This window comes from Poecilia reticulata, chromosome 5 (genome assembly GCF_904066995.2).
Source record: "Poecilia reticulata chromosome 5, P_reticulata-male-v2, whole genome shotgun sequence".
Lineage (NCBI taxonomy): Eukaryota > Metazoa > Chordata > Actinopteri > Cyprinodontiformes > Poeciliidae > Poecilia > Poecilia reticulata.
In genome coordinates this window covers 14,325,825-14,351,044 of record NC_088834.1, presented here as the reverse complement: position 1 = coordinate 14,351,044, position 25,220 = coordinate 14,325,825, and the positions used below count along the sequence as shown (strand labels likewise).

Below are 25,220 nucleotides of genomic sequence, written 5' to 3'. Positions count from 1 at the left end.
AGACCTTCTCGTCGTCTCATGACAATACAAACAATGCATAGACAAGGAAGTTTTATTTCATTTCCTGCAGTCATTTCTTTGTGGGTACAAATCGTATTTTCATACAACTTTTTCAATAACCCATGATGCATTGCATCCATACATTTGTAGCTCAAAACAGCTTTTACAAAAAAAGGATATACAATATATACTTATATTTATATTTATATATATATATATAATATACATGTGTTTCTTTATGCATTTTAGTGTGTTTATAACGGGTAACAGAAGCTTTAAAAAATAAAATAAAAATAAAAAACACAGCCGGGTGGAGATAAATCCCAAAAGAAAGTCTTTACCAAACATATAATGGCCAGGTTATCAAAGTCATCAACATTGGCTATAGTACACTCAACATGAAGCCCTTCAAACACAGTTTGCATATATTCCACAATTACAGTCATGTAAATCCAGAGTGATTGCCTTGTTGTTGTTTTTTTGTACTATGGACCCACATTAACAGCTACATATGAAACAAAACTCTTTAACAAAGGAGGATCAGCTGATGGGTTAGTTCACTGAGTTTCTAAAGCTTTTTTTGTTTTTCTTAAAACAGAATCCAACGTATCATGGGATACATTCTTTTGTACCAGTAATGATGTGAAGAATATCAGGATTATAGGCCTTTTTAATGCAGTGGTAAAGTTGCAGTAATAATATTATGTGTCTTCAATCGTTTGTAGAATTGGAGTGGTTGTTGAGTTGTACGATAAGTAAAACAAACAAAAATAAATCATGTATCACAATCTATGTATGGCTTCAGTGTCTTTTCCTTAAGAGGACAAATGTAAATAGTTCACCCCAGCAGCCGGTTGTTGCTACTTGCACGTTTGTTTTTAAGACCCTGCTGAAAATAGATTAAAAAAAATACTAACTTAGCACGACAGCTGATATGTGTGTGTTTTTTTTTTTTTTTTAGTAGGGTCAAAGATGAGGAAAAAAAACAAGCAGGAAAACACAGCCATAAATAAACATAGTACAGAAAAAAGATCACTCAGATAGAGACTTGACTGTTCGAGTCAATGCAAATGATAAGTCCACTGTGCTGTGTTGTACTTTGTCAACGTTACTTCAGGTGTTAATCACTTCACATTATATAGCTCAAAAAATTACATCAGTTTTCAATACAACATAGTAATATTAAATTGTGTGTTTATACTAATTGATCATCATTCATGTAAACATATTAAACCAGGTCATGCAAACAGTAGACCAAAACTTCTTCCACTAGAGGTGCACAGCACAGAGCAGGCAGAGCGCCCAGACTGAGATCCTCCCGACTCAACATGAGCCGGGTCTGGGCCAGGACAGGAGACTGACAGCCTGTGGATTTCTTTATTTTTATTATTATTATTTTTAATTTTTAAATTATTATTATTATTTCTTTTTGCTGAAAACAAAATGTTGAAAATAAGCATGGTGTTTCTGTGTTCCTCATGGGGATCTCAGTTTGAGCCTCTGGTAACAAAACAGCCATAAAACAAACAAACAAAAATGTCTCCTTTTGGATATTCATACATTTCAGTGGTTTTCCCCGACAGGAAGCATGCAGACACTTCAGGTCAAAACCACCCGTTACTAACCCAGTCTGAGCCAGAACAGAGAGTCCAAAAACCCCATGTTTTAATTGCTACTTTCAGGTATCTCCGTATTGTTTACACAAAGTGGTAATTAGTCAGGGGAAAAAAGAAAAAAAAATGATAGTTGACAAATAAAAAAAAACTTAATTTTGCAGTAATAAACGCTCAGCTTTAAGACAGGCAGCTCTTTTATGATCACAAAACACATTTACTGTTAAATGTTGTGTTATTATCCACCTGGTCTGAACTTGTTTTTGTTGTGTTTTTACTTCTCATCCACATGAAAACAGCATTTGTTAGGAAAAATGACGTTTCAAGTTTGGCATTTTGTATTTATTCATGAATAGAATATCCAGACACTAATGCCCACTACATATATATGATGGATGTAAACTGTATCTAGTAAAGAATAAGATTAAACTGGGCTTAACTGGACTGAAATGCATTTCATTCAGTTAGAAAACGCTTGAGTAAACGATATGTAAAAATGGGTTGAACTGAGACAGAATCTGAATCTGGTGGATTATATTGGGACTTAAATATATTTAAGTCACTTAAAACAATTTAGTACATTTTAGTCAGTTGGATGATAACTGGGAAAAACTAGGCTAATTTTATAAGTAAGATTTCTAGGTTGAACTGTGTTACAGCTGAACTAGATTATATCTGGGGGTGGAAAAAGCTAAAATAAAATAGATTTAGTATTTACTTGAGCTTAGCTATATTCAGCTGGAATGAACTGGAGATAATCGGTCTGTTTTTTTTAATTGAAGCGTTTTATATTGAGTTGGAAGAAACAGGAAGCAGACTGAAGTATTTTAGTTTTTTGTCCCACTTTCATCTGGTTTTAGTCCAGTTGAATCCGATTTAGATGAAAGTGGGACAAAAAACTAAAGTCTATTATGAGTAAACTTGATTGGACAGATTTCTATACTGGAACTGAATAGGAAACTGAAAAGAGTCAATTGGGTTATAAGGTACTATATCTACTTGTTAAAACAACTGGATCAAATCACATTACAGCAGAACTGCATTCAATTTAATCAAAACGGTGTACTTTATCTAATATGTTCCCTGAGTGGACTTTTGTTTTGCAGAGGTTCCACGCAAACTGAGCTGTTCACTGGGCATTAAAACATAACTTGAGGGAGAAACAATGTTCAGCTACTTGACTAGAGTCACTTCTTGGATAGTGGCTGGCGTTTCATTAACGAATAAAGAGCAGAAAGACCTGCAGGACTGTCTTTAAGTACCGATTCCCTTTAAATGGTATTTTCTCTGTAACCTGCCTGGCCAGATTTTGCAGGGAAAGCTGCCAGTATTGTAGAGTGTGTGGGCCAGATGGATGCAGACACAGAAATTATGATTAGAGGTAGATGTTTCACATGATGAGATAACAATTATGATAAAGGACACAGCTTTTAGAACTCCTCTTTGATTGAAACACCTTGTGAAGCCAACATGCTGAACCATTAGAAAAAAAAAAGCTCTGTTATGGCTGCACAAAAAAAGATAATTGCTGAGTTAGACCTTTTTAAACTGAAATAACCTCTGCATTCTCAAAGCAGCCTTATGGATTATTTTCAGTTTTTGTTTGTTGTCACAACTAAATGTTTCAGAACACCTGAGTTGACACAAAACGCAGTTCTCAAATGGTAATTTCATTTATTAAGGGTAAAAACTATTCAAACAATGTATCCCTTTGTGAAAAAAGTATTTGGTTGCTAAATTTAACAATCCTTGGCAAAGACTGCCACCGAGTGGGTTAACCTGCAACGAGTCTTTTTACATCTCTGTGCAGGAATGTTATCTCACTCTTCTTTGAAGAATTTTAATTCAGGCACATTGTAGCGTTTGAACATTTTAACAGCCTGATCACGGTCGCTTCACAGGATCTCTGACAGATTTAGGTCCAATCAGCAGTGATATTCACTTTAGATCTCTTATGAAGGACATTTTACTCAGGCATGTGAGCCGTGCAGTGCTCTACACATCAGAAGTGACTTTCTAGATGACAATTTTGGTTGTTGTTTCTTTTCCAGTTTTTATTTTATTTGAGGATAATTACTCTTACTATGGTACAATGTAGGTCCTAAAGCTTTTGGACCCCTTTACAAACTTAAACTTAGTAATTGTATTTCTCATCTGTTGTTTCATTCCTTTGAGATCTCTTAACCTACTTCACGTTCCTTCCTGATTCTGCTGCTCTGGCAGTAACTAGTCCTGCATGTGGCTGTAAAACTGAACAACAATGGGGTCAATTACAGGCTGTGATGAACCTTTCCCTGTCATTAACCTTGCTTTGGTTAGCTTGCCTTAATAATTGAAATCATCACTTATGAACTGCTTCTTGTATTTTCCCTTGTATCTTTGACAGTGTAATTTGCTTAATGATGCAGCAAAATATTGAAGTGTGACAAAAAAAAAAATAAATAAATAATCTGTATTTGGGCAAATACTTTTCTTAAAGAAATGAAATAATGATTTATTTGAACATAAAAAAAAACATTTGGTTCTTAAAAAAGAAAAGAAAGAAAAAAGAAAAAGAGGAGAACTGTTGTCTGGGTATGTGCTCTGGCGGACATTGACTAATATCTACTCTGCCTTACTGGCCAGACTGGGTGGGCGCGTTCTGGGTGCTCCAAAGACACTTAATCATCATGACACCAGGAGGCTTTGCTCAGATGCGACTGGTTGGCCTGCAGCAGTAGGTGCAGCTTCTCAGGCTGTCCCGATCCGTGCTGCCCTCGTTACTTCCACGGCGATCATCGTCGTAGTGCGACACTGGGTGATGAAGAGCAGAGCAGCAGAGGAATTAAGAAAAAAAAAAACCAAGGGTTAGTCATTACGAGTTTAACATCAAAGTTAACGTAATTTTTTTTTCAGCATATTTAACATGAGAGCTGTCTGTTTGACTGTGACAGAGCAGCATAATTTAATAGTTGGCAAACCTGTCCAACTAATAAATAAGATTTATGAGTAGGAGGGAAGATACAAGATATGCAATAGAGCAGAATTAATGCAATTCCAATTCAAGTCTGGCAACAGCGCACAGGGAACAAGCCTTTTGCTTTCTGTAGCAGCAGGACCTTCATCTCACTCATTACCTTTAACATTTTAATGCTTTACTTTAAATTATACACAAGCAGAAATGTTGAAAGTTGTAGTCAGAAGCTCATGGCAGGCTTAGATTTAAAGCTCCCCTATCCATTTGTGACAAAACTCTTAATACTAACACAAAGTACCACCTGTAACCATTTCTACATGTGTGTGTTGCACATGACACACATGATGCTTTACAGCTGCAGGTTTTGCAGAGATCTAAATCATTACTTTAGACAAGGGTTAGAATATGTAACACAGTAGCTTGTCTTATAATAGAATACATTCATTCACGACAAAGTTTGAGGGAAGCGGGAAGCTTAGACTATGCAAATAGGAATAATGAAAGCAAAACACTGGTCTCCAAAGAAATACATTACTTCTAAAGAGATACTGAGTGTTGCGAAAGAAAACACACAATCCCATCTGCACAAAAAATTTATATAACTGCTTTCCGTGCTTTTTGCCATCGTTTGTCAACAGGCTGGGCTGAGTCACAACCAGATTGTCTCTCAAAAATACGGCAGACGGGGCGTCCTGGCAGCTGAAGGGTTTGTAAATGAAAAAAATAAATAAATAAAATCTTACATTCCTCATCATTATTCTGTCCTGTAAACTATACAGTTGGTTAAAGAACTTGAATAACTTCCGGTCTTTTTTTTTTTTTTTTACTTTCAGTGTCATTACATGTTTCCTGCCCAGTTCAGCAGATAAATAAACCAGATCAGAGGAAAATGTAAGGGGGAAAAAAAATTAATAACCTAATTGCACATCCTTAAACTAAAACTTTGTTGAAAAACCTTTTGATTTCAGTCTTTTTGAGCTCTAAAGGAATGATGTGGTTTTTATTTTGAAAATTAAATTTGGGTAAATCAACATGTGGGATGCCTAAAGACTCCAGTTACATGAAATCAAAATGATTAAAATTAACTCAAAAGATATTTCAGCAAAGGATTAGTTTAAAGTTATTGGACATTTGTTGTTTATTTTTCCCACCTAACATTTTTATTCATTTTTTTTAGTTAATTTACACAATATATATGTAACTTTAAAAAGAAAATATGGACATTATTTATCATAGACTTAATTGAAATGTCAAAAAAGGATTTCTAACTGAGGCGTGCACTCTACTGTGCAAAAGCAAAATTAAAGACTTCATCTCTTAAAAAAATATTCTGAAAAAGTCTTTGGAGGCACCTTCACAAAGCACCTATTTTGGCAAGATTCGTCCATTAACCACATACACCAGTGGCCGGCTTGAAGTTGAATTTGCTCGTTAACTATGAGCTGCTGACTTACAGCTCTCCTCCTCCTCGTTCCCCAGTTCATCCTCCTCTTCCTCCACCTCCTCCTCTGGGAGCAGATGTCCATGGCAGGGACTGGTGGGAGTAATCTGACTCGGTCCCTCGAGACTGGTGCCCAGCTGCAGCCTCCGCATGTGTCGCACCACCGCCGTGGCATTGAATGCTTGCTGCAGAAGCCAAAAATACAAGAGAAAAAAAAAAAAAATCGTGTATATATGCTTCATGTAGGTAAAAAAAAAAAAATCCTCTATTTTTTATTCTCCTTGTATGGTTTCTTCTTTCTGACAGTGATTTAAAATCTGAGTTGTAGAAATAAATATTTCAAATTTAAATTTTTTATTTTTTTTTAACAGGCTGACTGAAACATTATGCCAAATATACCCCAGTAAGGAAAATGTAAGGAAATTATCATTTTTAACTTATTAAAATAAAGTTGGCCAACCAATTAGCAATAAGTGTCTGTGGAGAGTTACATAAAGAACTGAATAATAAATGTACACAAAATTACATTCACAGAGTTGGACCATTTATTTTTGACAGATGCTATCATGCATATTTTGTAAATCAATTAAAATGACAAAATATCCTTATATTAACATTGTTCTTATGATGGCTCTGTTTTACCAGTGATTATGTTTTTGTGTGTTTTTTTCTAAGCTGTAAATGAAAAGATAAATATTTTGCACATAAAAACTTTACCAATAAATATGACAAGGTTCTTTAAACTGAACAGTGAAATGAAAATGGCAAAAATCACAGATGGTGTAGCCCACTAGAGGTTACATTAAATTATTTATGACAAACTCCCACACAGTCATATTAGTGCGTAACAGAAAGTTGCCTCTAAACAAAAAATAAAAAAAGAGGCATGTCAGCAAACTTCTGAGTGTGTTACGGTTACAGCTGGGATGTTTCATACTTTTTGTCACATGGAGAAAAACTGTCTTTTTTATTCTGTAATATTAATCTCATTATTTTACCTGCTCAACAGTAAACTAAAACACAAAAATAATTTTAGGAAACCAACAAAATATTCTGATTTTGGTAGAAAAGTGATCTGTTGATCACTGAAGATCCTGACACACATCAGAGAAAGGAACATTATGGGTCAGTTCATGAGCAGATGAAGACGAATTATGGCCATGTTTGTTTTTAAGAAAAGTCAGGACCTCTGCTCTTTCCCAGCTTTAAGAAATTACGCTTTTTTCTTAACTTTTTTCTCTACAGAGACACCATATAAGCCAGGGCATCAGCACCTCCCCCAGGGAGGTTTTAGTAAAAACTGTATATTTCTGGGGGGAAGACGGCTGTACAGCTGACCTAAAAATAGTAGGAACGGGGCTCACATAGAAGGACACAGAGAGATTTGTCTACTTGAAAACACCTTCAGCATACAAAGGTACAACATTTTTATATTGACAAGCCTTAGTCATAAGTTTATAGAAAATGCAATGGCTGACAGAAACATTAACCAGCCAGATTCGGTAGCTTTACATTTGTCATCAGTGAGCGTCTGCTTTTATGTTGAGTCAATAGTCCAAAACCAAAAAATAATTAAACACAACTTTTCTGCAATGGCCCCAAAGTTACTTCTCTAGCCTGACAGTGCCAGAGCAATTGTCTACATGAGTTTAATTGTTTTCATTAACTGCACCAGGGGAGGTGTAGATTTTATGCATGCCTGCTTTGGGTTCAAGAGAAAGAAAGATAGATAAAGAGAGATGGAGAGAGAGAGAAAGAAATGTTATTGCTCCTGCTTCTCATGCTTGTTTGTGCTGGGGTCTCTTAGACTTTTTATCGTAGGGAGGCTGTTTGCAATAACACAAATCTGAGGGGAGCTTGAGGGACATTTTAGGTCTGTCAAGGTGTGAAAATTTGCCAGGCGGTGACTAATTTCTGTACATCCAAAGGAGTGTGTGCAGTTTTATACCTCAATCCAAAACACTAAATGAATAACGCCAATGACTGCCAGTTTTTAATATATATATATCGAAGTGAGACAAGCAGGCAAAGAAGAAAGCATGTAATCCAACTCCTGCTGGACCTAAATCTGCTCCGTTCACAGTTTGTTGACTGACCTTCCATTTACTTTTGGCAAAGTTCTTCTTGATCTGAGCGCTGACAGATTCATGGATATTCTTGTCCAGAGCCGTGTCACCACAAATCCTGAAAAAAATCAATCAATAAAAATAAAACAGGGGACATTAAAGAGGCTTTTGCAACATGGACTTTGGGAGTTTGCTCATCACAAGTGAATTTAACACAGCAGACTATTGACATTTGTCTTAATAATCATCTAATTGTTTCACTTTTAGAGTTAAAAGGCTTCACAAACTTTTCTTGAGCTAATCTGAAGCCCGCATGAAGTTGGAGGACTCTGCAGAAAATCTGAAATCTCCGTCACCACGTCTAACAATTGTCTGACCCCTTTGTGTGATTTTACTCACTTAGTGTTTTTACTAACTTCACTAACTTTCTGAGTCCTGTTTCCAAAAATGTTTGTAGAAGCAGTCAGAAAACCTCAGAGATAGAGTTTGTACACCTATGGCCACTGAAGGGGTCACCTGAGTTCAATGATTTTCATTTGTGAATGTTGTTGATCAGCAAATATCTCTGGTCAATATTACTTTTGTGGAAGACCAATGTAACACTGAGACGGGGGAGAAGAATAGAGGTAAAACCATCATTTATGACTCTTCCTACTCTTTCCGTTGTCTCTCGCCATTGATCTCTTTAAACTGTTGATTTGTAATCTGCATACTGAACTTGGACCTTCCTGTGCTTTTGAAATCAGTTCAGGATTATCAGCACCACAGAGAGGGCTCGTTTCTTACCTGGCTCTGTCACCACAGTAACATATGCGACAAACCTAATCTGCCCTTTAACAGATTAGATTTGCAGATTAGAGCTCAAGAGCATAAAATCACTTTTTCTCAACCAATGAATGCCAGGAAAAGAATAAATAAATAAAACCTGGCAGTCTGTGAGCAGTGCCTTCTTTTTTCTCTTGCACCTTCTGTCTTTGAACATAATTTTATGAGTTGCTTCTCATCAGATTGAATCCATATCTACCTAAAACAGAGATTGTTAATTCTACAGTTTGCTCCAATTGGAGATTAATGGGTTAAAACTAATATTAGTTGTGTTTCTTAAGTGAAATGCCTCAATCATAAACAATGTTCATGTTGAAACAATTTCAATCTAATTGCCATCCAGGGCAGAGTTTGGATGGCAGAAAATGACCTCAGACGTTTGCAATACCTGCACTATTGCTGGATGAATCCTTTTCATTTTTGTGGCTCATTTAATTCAAAGGGGATTTAGAACAGTCAGGACTGCGGCACACAGATTAAACCTGCAGCTTTTACAACGTCAATGTATCAAAACCAACTCATATCCAAAGTGAGTAACCCTTTTATATCACAATTTGAGCAAAATGCTCTGCTTTTTGGGTTAGTAAAAGTAGATTTCTCAAAGAAAACCCTAACGTGATCCTGAATTGAATCTAAAATTACCTCAACAGGCCACAAATTCCACATTGTAGTCTAGGCGCATCTTAACTTTATTCTTTTTCTTAATCTAATTTCCCCCAAAACAAAAAGCTTTAAATTTCATAATGAAATAAAAAATACAACTTAAAGCATTTTTTTTTTTTTTTTTGCCGTTGGCCTTCCTGCACAGAAACGTTGCAGCATTATTTAAAACAGATACCAAAAGTTTCCTACCAAGGATGTTGGAGAGCCTGCTCACAGGTATACCTCTTCATGGGGTCCTTTTCCATCATATGACAGATGAAGTCTTTGGCTGCCAACAAAATTTAGTTTCATGTTATTAAAAAAGCACTTGCAGTTGTTGTGTCCACTGTAAATATTCTGGAAGTACCTGAATCTGAGATGTCATCCCAGTATGGAGAGTCAAATTCATATTCTGCTTTCAGAATCTGCTCAAATAACTTGGCATCGTTTTCGTCGTAAAACGGAGGATATCCACAGAGTCTGGGGGAACAAAGTTACAACCTCATCATTTTCTTTAAAAAAAAAAAAGATTCATTTGAAAAGCAAACAGAAGAAATCAACTCACAAAATGTAAGAAATAACACCTATGGACCAACAATCCACGGCTTTACTGTATGGTTTCTGAGCGAGGACTTCGGGGGCTGTGAAGCAAACACACATGCACAGAGAGTGGAAAAAAAACACAAGATGTAAGTAATCTTGACCTTTCAGCAAGACGGCATGATCTAACAGGTCACTCTAAGCAGGAACAGAGCTCTTCTGAAGCACTTAGAACTGGCTCAGGAGTGGATAACGAGCCTCTTACAGTCCATTGAGTAATAAGGAGATGTCAGCTGTGGCAGCTCTCGTAGAAATGAGAGGAGAAGGTGAAGAGAATCTGAATGACCAGAGAAAGAGCTCCTCACCCACATAGCCAGGCGTACCACACGCCGTGGACATGACACTGCCCGCTCCCTCGATCTTTGACAGACCGAAGTCACTGATCATGATCTTGGAGTCCTCGTCCATACTGTAATACAGTAAATTCTCTGGCTGCAAACACAACGACGTGGGACCGGCATTATTGTTTGGGAACGAGAAGCGAAGGTATCGCGTCTGTCTTTTATGAAAGAAGGTACCTTCAAGTCTCTGTGGACGATTCCCATATCGTGGAGATATTTCACAGCATCCAGGATTTGGTGGATGAGCTGGCTGGCGTCCCTCTCCGTGTAGAAGCCTTTCTCCACAATCCGGTCAAAAAGTTCCCCACCAGAAACTCTGTCAAAAAGAAAAATAGGTTAAAAAAAATAAAGAAATAAAAAGCTTACTTTTCTGAAATAACTTTTTAAGCTTTTCTTCAGTGAGAAAATGTATGCTGTTGATTTGTTCTGGGGGTTTTTTTGTTTGCTTTTTCTGAGTAAAAGAAAGTTATGTTTATGATTTAAGTGCAAATAAATTTATTTTGTTTCTAGAGAAAACGCTCCCTCTGCCCGTCCAAAACAATGAACTGAACACCAGCATATGAAGATATCTTGATGAACTGAATATTAATGGTATGTCCTCATTTTCTCACATCAAATACATGAACACTACGTAAGGTTTATGAGCGATCTCAGCTTGCAGAGAGAAAAAAAGGAGCTTTTTGATACTGTGACTTTTCTCCTCGGGCCATCATACTAGTGACTACAGCCAAATTAACAGGGCAGATGTCTTCAGATTATGTAAGTGGAGGATTACTGAGCTGATGTTTTGTCTAAATGAAATCGGGGTTTAAAATCAGCTTGGAGGGCTTTGAGAGCGACTGCAACCTAAAACGTGGTCTTAATGAGGCTCTATTTAATTTGAATCCCAGTTTATTAGGAACATGGTTGAAGGCATTATTTGTAAACACAGATTATAACGAAGACCAAAGTAGTTGTAGAAAAGCTGACACAGACAGTTTTTCTAAAATAAGTTGACATATTTTGCAAAGTGGCATTTCTTCAGTGCTCTGAAAAAGAATTTATTCCTTTACAGATTGCTTTTGAATTTGCTTTTTTTGGTCTCACTTACATCATTCAGGTCATCAAATAAAATTTTATATCATACAGACATAGAGTCAAATCAAAAATGGTTCTCAAATGTGGATTTTATTCATTTAAAAAGCTTCTGAACCACAGTCCTGCTCTGAGAAAGTAATTACTTTTCTGGTTAAATCTAAATTTTTTTTTTTTAAGGTCTTTTTACAAGAACATCTTGTAACCACTTGTCTGCTTTGAAATTTTAAATCACTACCTTTCCTTTTTTTGACTGCTAGCTCTTGGTATATTGTATAACCCTGGACATGTTGTCTTTCACAACCTTTCTTTAGCTGCAGAGTTTTGTTGTTCTTGAGCGAGCCACAGTCTGAGTTTCACTTCATGACTATTTCTCAATGATTATCTGGTATAACTGGGTTGTCAAAAACTTAACTAGAATCCTTCACATCCCCTAATTTAACTTATAAAAACCAGTCCTATTTAAAGGCTGGTAAATCCAAAATTGTTTAGTATATGAATACATTTATTTTTTTTACACCTACCAAAAACTTTTGCACTGTGATACATTTCTGAGTATCTCCACTGTTTTGGCTGCATTTTGCTGCTATTTTTTCCCTTGTGTGGGTGTCTATGATGGCTAAATGCCTGGATTTTGCAGTGTATGTTTCCCCAGCAGGACAAGTTAGCTTAAAGACACAGCCGCTTAAATAAATTAAAAAGAAATAAATTAAATAAAAAATAAAAAAAAAATATATATATATATATATATATATATATATATATATTTTTTATATATATATATATATATATATATATATATATATATAGTTTTTTTGTTTTTTTTTTATGGGTATTTCTCGATCAAGTAGTAGGACAAAGTTTGATTTTAATTGCTTCTACAGTCATCCAGTCATCTGCAGAGAAATTATGGATAATCTTTGATTTGGACCATAGATAGATGGAAAAGAAAGAAGGGCTACTCACAGTTGCATGACAAGATATAGATGAGACATACTCTCAAAGATGTCCTCCAGTGAGACAATGTTTGGGTGCTTGATTCTAGGGAAGATATATGACAGAAATCTTACTGAAACAAGCCACATCACAAGTTGGTCAACAGATGGTATCTGTGATGAGCAGATCACATGAAGAAAAGTCTGCTCTCTCATTTTTATAGAAAGCAAAACTGGACATTACACAGAAAACACATAAGTTCAAAATAAACCCGTTCACTGAAAAATGACAGAAGTTAAGGAGGGTTGACATTCAGAACAACAGCTTGAAACACTAACAAAGAAATGATGTAGAATTTTAGCAAAAAAAAACAAACAATAAATGCTAATCTCATCTCATTCCTAGAGGGGGGTTGATCGGTACAAAGTGGCCAGCAGAGTCGAGTTGAGAGTGTATGAGCTAACACCATTTCAACAAAAATGGCTAAAAACAGTCTAACTATTAACAGACTGTTTCACATCTTTCACTGGGAGTCCAGTTACTTTATTACTTTAAATATTTCCAAAACTCCGCACTCCCTGCTCTCCCATACTCTTCTTCTATCAAAGCCTCCCGCACACACCTCCCACCACACCTCCCACCACTCCCACCCTCTCCGTGTCTCTTTCTCTTTCTTCAGTGCACTGCTGCGGGGAACTCCACACCATCTCCGCCTCTGTGTGCTGTTGCCCTAGAAACAGGGACACTAAAAATAGGCCTATCTTCTTTACTCCTGACATTTCCGGTGCACAATCCTACTGTTTCTACTGACACTATACATTCAGTCATCTTTTCTGCTGACCCCTATACTGGATCTACACGTGCATGTGCTGCACTGACTAATTCCTGGGCCCCCAGCGGATGCAAGGCAGGTGCCTCACCTGTGCAGAACAGCGATCTCGTTTTCAATGTTGTTCTCTTTTCCTTCCAGGGCTTTCTTAGGGATGCACTTGATGGCCACTAGCCTCTGAGTCCTCTTCTCCTCTGCGAGAACCACCTCGGAGAAAGCCCCCCTGCAACGCATCATCACAAATAAATATACATTTAATAGAGTGTGGGAAAAATTTGTTTTTTCTCATTTTTTCTGCTTGTAAAACCTGGTTTTCCCCAACAATTTCATATCTTCCATTTTTTTGTGTGTGTATGCTAGTGTTTGCGTGCAGATGAAAAATTCAAAGTGGTGACATCACTAAGTGATTTGGAAGGGGCTGGAGCAAAGGCTCCAGAGTTGAAGCACATTTGTAGGAAGGAAAACAAAAAATGCAGCTGCTGTTAAGAAATGAAACTATTTTTAATCCATTCAATAATAGATAGCGTAAATGTAGTGGAGTTGCATCTGAGGGAGACCAGACTGCATTATGGATTATGGTCTGGTAATGATGAGAGGGAGAATTGTGTGTATTTACACAGTCTACCCACTGGAGCGTGGGTGGAGGCTCAGGGGGAGGCCTAAATGCCTGAACATTGTAAGTAACCACGGGGATCCGATCCATGTGCGAAACAGCGCATAATAGATCACCGCTCAAGAACCTGTTCTTCTAAGTTTTTAAGGGGATGCATCAAAATAGAGACTTTTTTTTTTTTGTAATATATTTTTTGTCAAATCAATCTGCAGCCTTCTCAACGTCAGAAACCAACAAACTCCAATATTCATGTTCAGCTTCTTGTTTGATTCCAGGCGTCTCTCTCTGATGTGGATCTCTGTTCCCATCTGGCGCCATAGAAGGAATTCCCGCTTTGCTCCGTTATAATCATGAAAACAGCAAAAGTCTAAAGCTGTCAAGAGAGGGGCCGCTTTTCACACTCGTCTCCAGTTTCATTTTTAAACCGTCCTAAAATAATCCCCTCAACAAAATCACATAAGGCTCCAGTTCTCATCGACCCATAAAAGCGTCTTAATGCGTTTATGTCTGCAGCATCTTTAGCCACGGATTCATCAGAGAGACCAGAACTCTAAACCTCAATTATCTGCCGGTTAAAAAGTTTTTGTTAAGGAAGTTGAATGGAAAATACAGGAAAGAACAGAAGAGTCTGAAACTTGATATTTCTATTCACTGTAAGAAAAGACACGTAACTTTTTTTTCCTGCTGTCTGATCGTAAGTCACTCTTTTCTTTTGTTGGTCCGTTAGGGTTACCAAAATTGAGTCTGTTGCTAAATGCCACAACAACGAGAGAGAAAATTTCCCAGTCACACTTTGTAAATTCTGAGGTTCACAGAAATTTATGCACATTTTCTTGCATTGCCTTTTAAACTGTATGCTTTCAGTTAAACATTTTGGCTATCCTACCGCTCAAAATAATTTGCAGGAATTTTGTGCTATTCCTCTAGAGAGAACTGGTGTATGCTGCTTTGCTACGCTAATTGTTTTAGCTCTGATCACAAATTTTTTATTTTGTTTAATGTATGACCAAGCAATCTTAATCTGCGAAAAAGCTTTAACTTAGTTTAAACCATCCATTTTTGTTCCCCTTTAACTAGATTTCTGAGGAAAATGCCACGTCAAAGCTGTTCTATGACATTTACAATCATGGTTACAGAAACTGCCAAGCTGACAGATGAATTAGCTATGAGTCTCTGAGACCAGTGAGTCATGCAAAACTTTTATTTATAATTATTTATTCTTTTTAACATGGAGTTAAAGTAAGGGCAAGAATTTGTTACTGGCATTAAATTAGTTTTTGCCCTACCATGGTTTAACTGCATTATTGAAATATTTAAATCCACAAGGCCTGACTGAAGCACAAACCACCCATTTATCTATTTTTATGACTGTCAGGCGTTACTGTACGAAGTGCACATTAACTCTTCACAAAATCTCATTAGCAGAGAGCAGCAGCGACAGTAGCTTCCTCTCCTCCTTTGCATTTCTCTTTCACAAATCCGCTGAGAGCCCACACCTACTATGTCTCCAAGGAGAAACGAGCAAGTGGATGCTTAATTACACAGTGTCTAATGGCAACAGAAGATACGTGTGTATGTGTGTATACTTCCTGATTTAGTGTCAGGCTTTTTTGACTCTCTCAAGGATTTCAGAGAATGATACTGCTACTAAAACTAGTTTGGTTTATTTAGAAGAACAAGCACAGTTACTCTAAATATTATACATCATGTATTCATGGTTGATTGGTTTATGACCACATTTGTGCGTTATTATGCAATCTACCTGGAAACAGTAGCATTTTGTGCTAAGAGCAACATGTTTAGTTAGTGTAGTCGTTTTAAAAATATATAACACAGCTATAAATACTCAGCTTAGTTTATAAAAAAAAGCTCACATTTAGATTTTTAATTTGTTTTTTTTTTTATCTCTAGAAATTAACACAATAATTACAAATAAATACCAAAAAGTAATGCTTTTTCTTAATAATCAAAAATAGCGTGATTGTTCTGAAGAAAAAGTTAGGACTCGCATCCTGACAAGAAAAGAAAAAAAAAACGTCAGGAAATTGCATCTTATCGTGTTTACAGAGAGATAAACACGTTCTTTTCTTCTGTCCTTTTCTGATTGTACAGAAATTAATATTTATATCCACTTCAACAACAACTGACTTTAGGTCCTGTGATGAGATTTTTGAGTTTTGGAAACTTCTTTTAAGCATCTCATGCAATGTCCACTGGCAATATTGACTGTATTAACTAATATAACTAATTATAGATAGACAATAAGATATAGCTAATTACAAACAGATAATAAAATATAAGTAATTATGGACAGACAGACAGACAGACAGACAGACAGACAGACAGACAGACAGACAGACAGACAGACAGACAGACAGACAGACAGACAGACAGACACCATCGTGGTCCCACAGCCATCAGCACACCATGAACACATGCAGCACAGCATGGGTCCCTGTCTGACACACTCTCACGCTCACGCACACCCACAAACAGGCACACACATGCAAGTTGGTGAAGACACTGTAATCCCTGCTGCATATATGGGCAAATATTGATTCACACATTCTCAATTTGCTATGAATGTCTCAGTGTTCGAGGTCTGAGCTGTGTCTTCAAGACTTCCCAAAGGGGTGGTTTAATTCTATTAAATGAACACAAACACAAACACAAACACAAACGATGTTGATGACTGTATCAATTATTATGCTTTTCATTTTGGCTCCATCACCCATCTTAAAATATCAAAATGATCAGCAGGGACAAAGTTATTTGTTTTCAATCCAACAGCACATGGAAAATTACAGCCAAATCACTCCAAAGGAGACCAAACGCAATTTGTCTACATCAAAAGCACAGACTTCTGTGAGCAAAAGATGAACACAACCACTAATTTCACCTTTTGGTTTGTGAAATTCAGCTTAAAGCATGCATATCAAAAACTTCAACCAACATATTCACAAGGGCCTTTGTTTTTTTGTTTTTTTTATTCTGCGTTTGGTGCAAAATTGTTCCTCAAAGGGACACAGAATCTGTTTTCTTCCTGCAGGTCTTTGGAAAACTAGTTTGATTTATTTAGCACAAGCACAGCTACTCTAAATATTATTAAATGTATATCACATTTTCAAGGTTAATTGAGTTCATCACTACATTTCTCCTGCATTATGTAATCCACCTGGAAATAGTATCAATAATGTGGTAATATTTCAGTTTGTGTAGTGATTCAAAAAAAATGATACAGCAATAAGTACTCAGTTTCAGTAAATCGTTTTTACTTGTGTAGCGCTAAGCTTGTTCTCTTAGTGTATGTAAATTTCTGACTCAGAGGGAAGAAGTAAGATGATTTCCCTCATTATTCTCCTGTTTAAGCAATAAGGTGTTATTTTGTTAATCCTAAAACAGGAAAGGTTTAGTTTTTTCCGCTTTACGCAGGATCTGGGTTCAACTGTAAATTAGTCTCTGTCAGTCATATCATTTGTTCATGATGTAGCTGTAATTTTTAAATTAACTATAAAAAATTAAAAGTACTTTTCCATTTCACCATTTTACTACATCAGAAGTAATGATATGTTTGAATCTGTGTAGTTTGCTAAATGGAGATTAGAATTAATTGTAAAACATGCTGGAGACCAGCTCATTTCTAGATTAAGTTGGCAGAAGTTGTGCTTTCTTTTTAGCATTACCGAAACAAAACAAACAAAAACAGGAATAAAAAGAGCAACATTTTACAAAGGATAAATAAACCCTTTGTGAAAATTTGTGCAAGACTGAGCGTCTCTGCCTCAAATTTAGGTTCACTGAATTGGGGATTCATTTATTTAAGTTTGAATACATTTTAATGTTCACAGAAAAACTGTCCATTAGAAGAACAAACACAATTGGAAAAAAAAATGTCTCTACTCTGAGACTAACATAACTGATGAAAATGGGAAATTTCTCTCCCATCTGCTAACCCTCTGATGAGGACAGTTTGTCCTAAAGTGGATTCCAAACAGAGGTAGAACTGTGGGGATTAGCCGGATCTGAAAATAATATTTCAACATAAATCAATTAACTCCACACACTGAATTCCTGGATAAAGCTCCTCTGTAATCTTTTCTCTGAGCATAAGGAGCTTTCCATCTATGCGTTTAATTCTGCTCTGAGTCAGGTCCATCTACAGCGACAGGAGGAAAAAATATTACTGTAGCTTGTTTTTCCCCTCTATTATATTTTTCCTTTTAAAATAAGAAAACAAGGCATCCCAGCAAATCACATATTAGATCTTGTTATATAACTGTTTAGGTCCTCGTTTAAATTACAGACATTTAAATTAGTTTTTGTCAGATATTTGTTGAAGAAATCAACAGAAATTCTCAACTTTCGAGTTTGTTAAAGTTAAACTGTGAATATCCACATCTAACACGTGGATGCGGTTAAGTATTATCTGCTGTGCTCTTTCAGCGTTGGGAATAACAGTTTAATTTGAATCACTGCTGTTTCACTTTCCTGGAGCTGGACCAGTGTTTTGCGGGAATTAATGTCCAGTGCTGTCCAGCCTCTCCGGGGGAAGCAGGTGTGATTCCAAAATGAGAGAAAAAAACGGTCTCACCACATATGGCGGCATCATGTCATGACAGGTGGGCATGCGCTGGGGTCACCTGAACACAGACTGAGAGTGGGGAGTTGTTCCCTGACCATCTGGGCTCAGTCCTGTCCCTCTTGGACAGACATAGAAAATCAGAGCCCAGCTCTTAACTTTACTTACTTTATGCCACTGATTTGTGATTAATATAGCAATTCTTGAAAAAAAAAAATTGGGATGAATAAATCAAAGTATCATTTGAAATTCAAAATTCAGACTCAGTAGCAATAAAATAATCTAACCAGGGTCAGAGTAAAAGCAGCGGAAAGTAAAGTTCAGCAGTAGATTATGTATCTGAAATATTTGTCAGGGTTAATGGCAGCAGTTTCATTAATGTCATCCATTGGTCTTGATTACCCTAAAGACTTTTTGCATCGATCCATCATATTCAGTCGGCTCTTTAGAGTAAGATGGAACGCAGATGCATCCGATTCCCCCTGACTCTTGAAAAAAGCAAAGAAGGCGTAAAACAGATTTACAGACTCTGTTCTGCTGTGTGTTGTAAAATCTACAGAATATATTGTTTTAGACTTCATAAACTGATATGTCACTGCAAACAAAGCCCAGTTTTAACAATGAATAGTGATTTCCTTTAGCGTCTCCCTGAGCTTTGGGCGCAAATCAGACTGTAATAAAAGTAAAACTCGACTTCTCTTTCCAGGAAACTCAAAATGTCTGTTGTAAAGTACAATTCTTTAACTCCATAGCTGAAAGATTTACAGCTCTTTAAAAAAAAAAAAAAGTAAATGCTGTTTTTGCAAAAGCATGGCTAAAACACAAACAATGAGCAAAAATGTGGAAGAAGGTGCTTGGATCAGATGAAATCAAATGTGAAAAAAAACAAATCCATGTGTACATCATTCTGGACTTGACAAGAACACATAGTGGCTCATATGTAGTGGCAACGTCATGCTGTGGGAATGCTTTTCTTCAGCAGGTAGAGAGAAGCTGATCAGAGTTGAAGGAGCTAAATACAGAGGAATGCTGGAAGAAAAAATGTCAAAAGCTGCAAAAAAAATAAATAAAAAACTAAAAAAATCAGACAAGGGTAGAAATGTATCTTCCAGCAGGATAATAATCATAAACAAACACAACCAGAGCAGCATAAACTGGTTTTGATCAGAGCATGGTAGAACAACCCAGTCTGAAAAGTCTGGAAGCTTAAAATTTGTGGCAAGACGTGAAAATAGATTTTCAGAGACACTCTCCATCCAAATTGGCTGAGCGTGAGCTATTTGGCAAAGAATAATGGACCAAAAAAAAAATCTGCTTCTAAATGTGAGAAATTAATAGAAATATACACAAAAGAACATTGTGGCAGAAATTATTCTGTCAATACAAATTCTTGCCAAACTCTTCAGACTTATTTGCAAAAATAAAAAATAAAAATAAATAATCCTGCTTTGAGAACCAAATGTTCTTTCTTCTTCACTTGATTTGAGATTTATGTGCAGCAACTCACCGAAGTCAGGTGGCTTTAAATGCCTGCAAACCTGAGGACTGAATTCCCCAAAGCATCAACTCTGGCCCATTCACAACTGCAATGAAGTCTAAATCCAAAACTTTCACATTCTGAGCTTATGGCACTTTTTTTTTTTTTTTTACACTAACCAAACTATAAAAGTTAACTGTACTTCAAGGAAGGAAAACAGTTGGTGGGAGTGGAAGGAGTGATGTGTGGGTTTATATGGGAAACAGCAAAGTCGGCTCTAAGCCACGGCCAAGAACAAGAGATATTTGACCCAAAATCTCCAGTGTCCCGGCTCGACTCCTACAGCCCACAGAGCAAGGATTGATGGGACGAAAACATTCTCTTTGTTCCTTCATCTGCGAGCCTTTGTACGTGTTGAATATGCACTTATTTTGGTATCCAGTGGTGAAGATTGTTTAGGATTAGTTTTGGAAATGCTTTGAGCAAATCTCCTTCTGCAGAGGCCTCTGTAGAAAGAGTGCACCGGAGATAAATAATACCGGTGTCGCATTTTGAAAGCATTATTTTCTCTCTAGACAGCAGATACACTGGTCCAAAGTCTGTTCATCTGTAGATTTGCACCTGTTTAAACGGATGGACGAATACATGTGCACTCAGCTCAATATATATATTATTACCCCTTTAAACTACTGAGATCAAAAGATGCTCATTTGGCAGGTTGTGTTAAAAAAAACTGAATTTAACTGCTACATTACTTACGTTCCCAGCACTTCTTTGAAGTCATAATGTTCTTTGATGTCTGATGTCTTCTTCTTCCATCCGTTTCCATCCTCTCCAAGAGGCATCCTACAACGCTGATTGGATTCGCCACACTAAAGCTAAAGGTCAGAAAGAACAGATTGCGTACAGTCAAGTTTTAAGCAGCAACACATAGGAGCGGATCACGATTACAGTGAGAGGCACATGCTAAATGTGCTTACAGTTTTTAAATGCTTAAAAGTAAAAATCTTAGTGAGACACACGCAATGTTTGAAAATGTTCCTCTGGAGCTTGTTTGAATCACATGGAGAGAAAAACGTCATTTTTGGCATCCTTTACTGGAAGTATTTTTACCCCTCAAAAGTAGAAAACCTCACCAATGTTCCTCTTTGCGACTAGAACGCACACAAATCAAGTGAGACATCTTTTTTTTTAATCTGAACTCCAACATCCAGGACAACATGTATTCTATTCTATTTCAATGTGAGCTCATAGAAGGACGCTTTATTCAGCATTTTGTCCAGTGACGGTGGAGCAGAAACGAGGACAGATTTTGTTTGAGAGGCAGCAGCTTCAAGACGTCATGGTGACTAACAAGGCGGATGTCGTGACCAAAGCAGGAGATAGACAGTGAGGTAATACACAGAACAAAATGCAAAAGATTTAGTTGTGCTTATGTTTTTTCTCTTCTTTAATAACTGTAATTTTCTCATGTAGTATTGGTGGTGTTGTGCGCAGGCTCCTTCAAATGTCTGCATTTGTGAGTGTTAAAACTGTTGTGAACTTTAAGTTTAAAGAGGTTGTTTTGTCAGTAAGTGAAGGGCTGCAGCAGAGATTTGTAGGTTAACCTCTTGCTATTGGATGGAAGAACAAGAATAGTTGGATACTGGATAGCAGTTAGACTATAAATATGATAAAATACAGGGTGCTGTGGTGGTGCAGGGGCAAAACCCAACCCATGTATTGAGGCCTTAGTCCTCATGCCAGTGGTCGCAGGTTCAATTCCTGGCCTGGTGACATTTGCTGCATGTCTTCCCCCTCTCTCATAACCCTCTTTCTTGTCAAACTACTTTCAAAGGCCACTAGAGCCAACAAAACCTTTAAAAAATATATATGATAAAATGGAAGAAGGGGACGCCCTATGCACATTACCTTTTCACCTTTTTAGCAAAGCAACTTTCAAATCTTCCTAGTCTCTGACCTGACACTTGTCTATGTTGGTATCTACGTCTATATCTACTGCATAGATCTCACCCTATATACAAAAATATGTTAATGTTAATATAAGTTTGGCTTGATGACAATAAAGCATTGCATTGCCACTAGCACTATTTTTTTTAATATATAAGTCTTTTTCAATTGGACATTTAAGACAACTTATCTGTCATGCAGATTACATGAGAGATGAACCACAATAGTGTGAACCACAATAAAATTGTGGTTCACTAATAAGTGAATCATTGTGTGGTTTAGTGAGACAGCAAACAGACTGTCTAGCAAACCAACCACAGAAGAGAAAGAGATTTCCTATACTGCCCATTATGGGCAGCTTCTTATGTTAGTGTCCCAAAGAAGAGCTCTGCATGTAACAGCATGGTGTAGTACAGTTGGTTTTGTCTGATTTTAAAAAGTGCAGTATGAAACTGTACCAAACCAAATGAAGGCGTGACATGTTTTGGCATATGACAACTAATTGAAGTGAGTTCCCTGGACTATTCCAGCGTGAAAATGTCCAAAGAGGTTTGGATTTTTAAAAAAAATGTTGGCTCTAGCTGCCTTTATTTGACAGAGTGGACAGCAAACTGGGTTGTGAGAGTGAGGGAAGACATGCAGCAAAGGTCAAACGGCCAGGACTTGAACCTGTGATGACCACATAGAGGACTGAAGCCTCCACCACCACCATACCCAAAAATGTTCCAAGAGTTTAATAAACCTCAATGTGCATACAAAAGACTGGTTAGAGGACAATTAGAGTCTGACTAATGTTATTGATTTTGAACTACGGGTATCAAATGCAGTCCAGTTTTCTTACAAAAAAGAAAAGAATTTACAAATCAGATTGTGTTGTTAGTGTAGTTCTTCAGGAGTATCATACAGATATGTTTTCTTATGGTGCCTACACCGTGCACCACACAGGAAGATTATTTCTTTAATGAAAGGACATAAAAATAAAGCAGCAGAAGACATGGCACAACTGACATACAATTTTAAAGTCTTTGTGCTGCTTTTTGACAGAATAGAGCACAAGTTAATGAGCCATGTGGTATAAAGGTATAGGTTCACATAACCATCAGATTTCTATATTATTGTCGACTACAGCAATAAGCTGTTCATCTGCTGTTCCATAGGATAAATCTTCCCTCCTTATATTGTAATGTCATTTCAATTTTAGGATGTTTAAAGGTTTTTTTTTAATATGTTGTCTGAAACCAAAACATATGAATATGTGTCCTTGTATCAAATGCAGAGAGAAAAAATGTAAAAGAATGAAGTAAATGTATCCCTAAAATGATGTATATGCTTAGGGATCTTAAACTTGCAAAACTGAATCCTTTGCATACCAAACAAATCAAGCAGCTAGAAAGAGCCTTTAGGATACCTAACCTATTTATCGTTTAGATTTATTATCATTATCGAATGCTTTCTTTGCAGAATTTTGGATAAGAACGCTACATATTAGGCATGTGATTCTTTCTTTGTTATTTGCCTAAATTAGAGGAAAAAGCTAAAGGTTAACATTTTGGGATAATGAAGACACGCCAGTAAAAAAAAGAAAAAAGCGCTCGATTCTCAATTATTAACGCCTCAAAGTGGCACAACTGCAGATCTTTCTGCTGACATTCCGCTGTCATCAATAAATAGCAACTAATAATAGCGTTTCAAGCATGGCCAATAGAGGAGCAGGCTGCACGAAACGGACCGTATACCGTCGCAAAAACAAACGCATGGTCAGTAGAGGCGGACACAAGCTGGAGGACCTGGGCTATATTTAACATCTAAAGCTTCAAACAGTTCCCCTTGCCTGAGGGGGAAAAAAACAATCCAAATATGAGGAAACAATTCGTACAGCGATATGCATTCTAGGAGCCCTTGTCAAGTGGAAACTGAATTCCTCTGAGTAACATTTACCAACCTGTTCTGCATTAAGCCTGCAGGGCGTGAATGACATGTAGGTGAGGGAGTTTGCATGCAATGAAACCGTTCGCAGGTGCCGTGACCAATACTCAAGTCTATCTATTATTTTAGGATGGTAATCATGAAATAACCCTCTTTTAAATAGAAAGATTAGGCGGTGTGGGTGTGCAGCCTGCATACTGCAGCGTCCAAGGGTATGGCAGTCAAATGTAAGCAGCATCTTTAGGTTAGATCAGGAGGCTGCGGACATGGAAGCGCACCAAATGCGCTTTGTTTTACGCAAAAAGGAAAGTACATTAAAAACCGGATAGTGCGTTTGAATAAATCCGCAGCTGGAAAGGAACGTACCTAAATGGCGATCTGTAGCTGTGCGGTGTCCTGCTTTCCTCTGGGAGAGATGTGGTTGCTGAGCTTGTGCGCAGCGCTGGATGCGCTCAGACTTCTTTTGACGTCAAGAAATCCAGACGTCTACGGACGTAGTGTACCATAAAATCACTAACTGTTCTCTCAACAACACGGATCTGCGAAATTTAGTTTCTGGTCGTCGAGACACCTTCTCTTAATATGGGAGGTGCTTTCTTTCTCTCTTTCTCTCATTCTTTCTTTCTTTTCTTAGACAGCTGCTTGTGCAGAGTGTGTAGGTTCTGCACAGTTTTTATAGGGGGATTTCAAAACAGGCACAGCGTGTCACTGTGAATAATGCATCAAACAGCAGCAGCAAAATCAGCAGTAGCCACTGAGCAGAGAAAATCTTTTTTTTTTCAGAAGAAGAGCATATTCCAGAATAAATGTATTTCTCTCGATTAAACAGAATGTAAACCCCAATCTTAAGGTAACGCCTATTTTTCTTTTTTTTAACTGATTCAGACACTCCCACTCGTTTCTCTAAGTTAGAAAAGCCTGGGCAAACTGTCAAAGATAACTTTGTGTAAAAGGTGTGGACAGGCAAAACGTCTGTTGGAAGACGCCAGTAAAAGAAAATGACAGATTATTGTAAAAAAAAAAAAAGAAAAAAAAAAGAAGTTGGTTGACAGCATGTTTAACTGGAATATGTGGAGGACTATAATAAATCAGAAATAAACACAATTAATAATAAAAACTTCAATAAGTGACAATTGGTCGAACAGAATTTTAACTTTTTTCGTTATTTTTGGTATTTTGGAAAGTAAATGTCCTGGACTAACAAACAAACACGGGAATGTCAATGGCAAAATACTGTCAAAATATATTATGTTTACATATTTAGTAGTTTAAAAGTGCAATTACTGGCTTCTGTGGTAAAGATGTCCAAAAACACATTGCAACAACATAATGTTACAATGTTTCAATGTGAG

At 37.0% G+C, this 25,220-nt stretch overlaps 1 protein-coding gene across 1 annotated transcript; it reads right to left on the bottom strand.

Annotated features, from left to right (window-relative positions):
- Positions 1–36: 36 nt before the first annotated feature.
- Positions 37–24,680, bottom strand: camk1a (calcium/calmodulin-dependent protein kinase Ia). The gene is made up of 12 exons (XM_008408744.3): positions 24,235–24,680; positions 20,752–20,870; positions 13,415–13,546; positions 12,525–12,599; positions 10,662–10,800; positions 10,449–10,575; positions 10,109–10,184; positions 9,911–10,023; positions 9,754–9,832; positions 8,107–8,194; positions 6,024–6,195; positions 37–4,406 (listed from the first exon to the last, which is right to left on the bottom strand). The coding sequence occupies exons 2-12, from the start codon at positions 20,835–20,837 to the stop codon at positions 4,303–4,305; spliced, it is 1,191 nt and encodes a 396-aa protein (XP_008406966.1). The 5' UTR covers positions 20,838–20,870; positions 24,235–24,680; the 3' UTR covers positions 37–4,302.
- Between the last annotated feature and the right edge of the window lie 540 nt (positions 24,681–25,220).

Excerpts from the sequence above, each read along its gene's own strand:
- camk1a (XM_008408744.3), bottom strand. The coding sequence starts at position 20,837 with ATGCCTCTTGGAGAGGATGGAAACGGATGGAAGAAGAAGACATCAGAC. Across the intron at positions 10,576-10,661 it reads TCGTCCACAGAGACTTGAAG|CCAGAGAATTTACTGTATTA; the intron begins GTACCTTCTTTC and ends TTGTGTTTGCAG. Across the intron at positions 4,407-6,023 it reads GAACGAGGAGGAGGAGAGCT|TGTCGCACTACGACGATGAT; the intron begins GTAAGTCAGCAG and ends TTCATCACCCAG.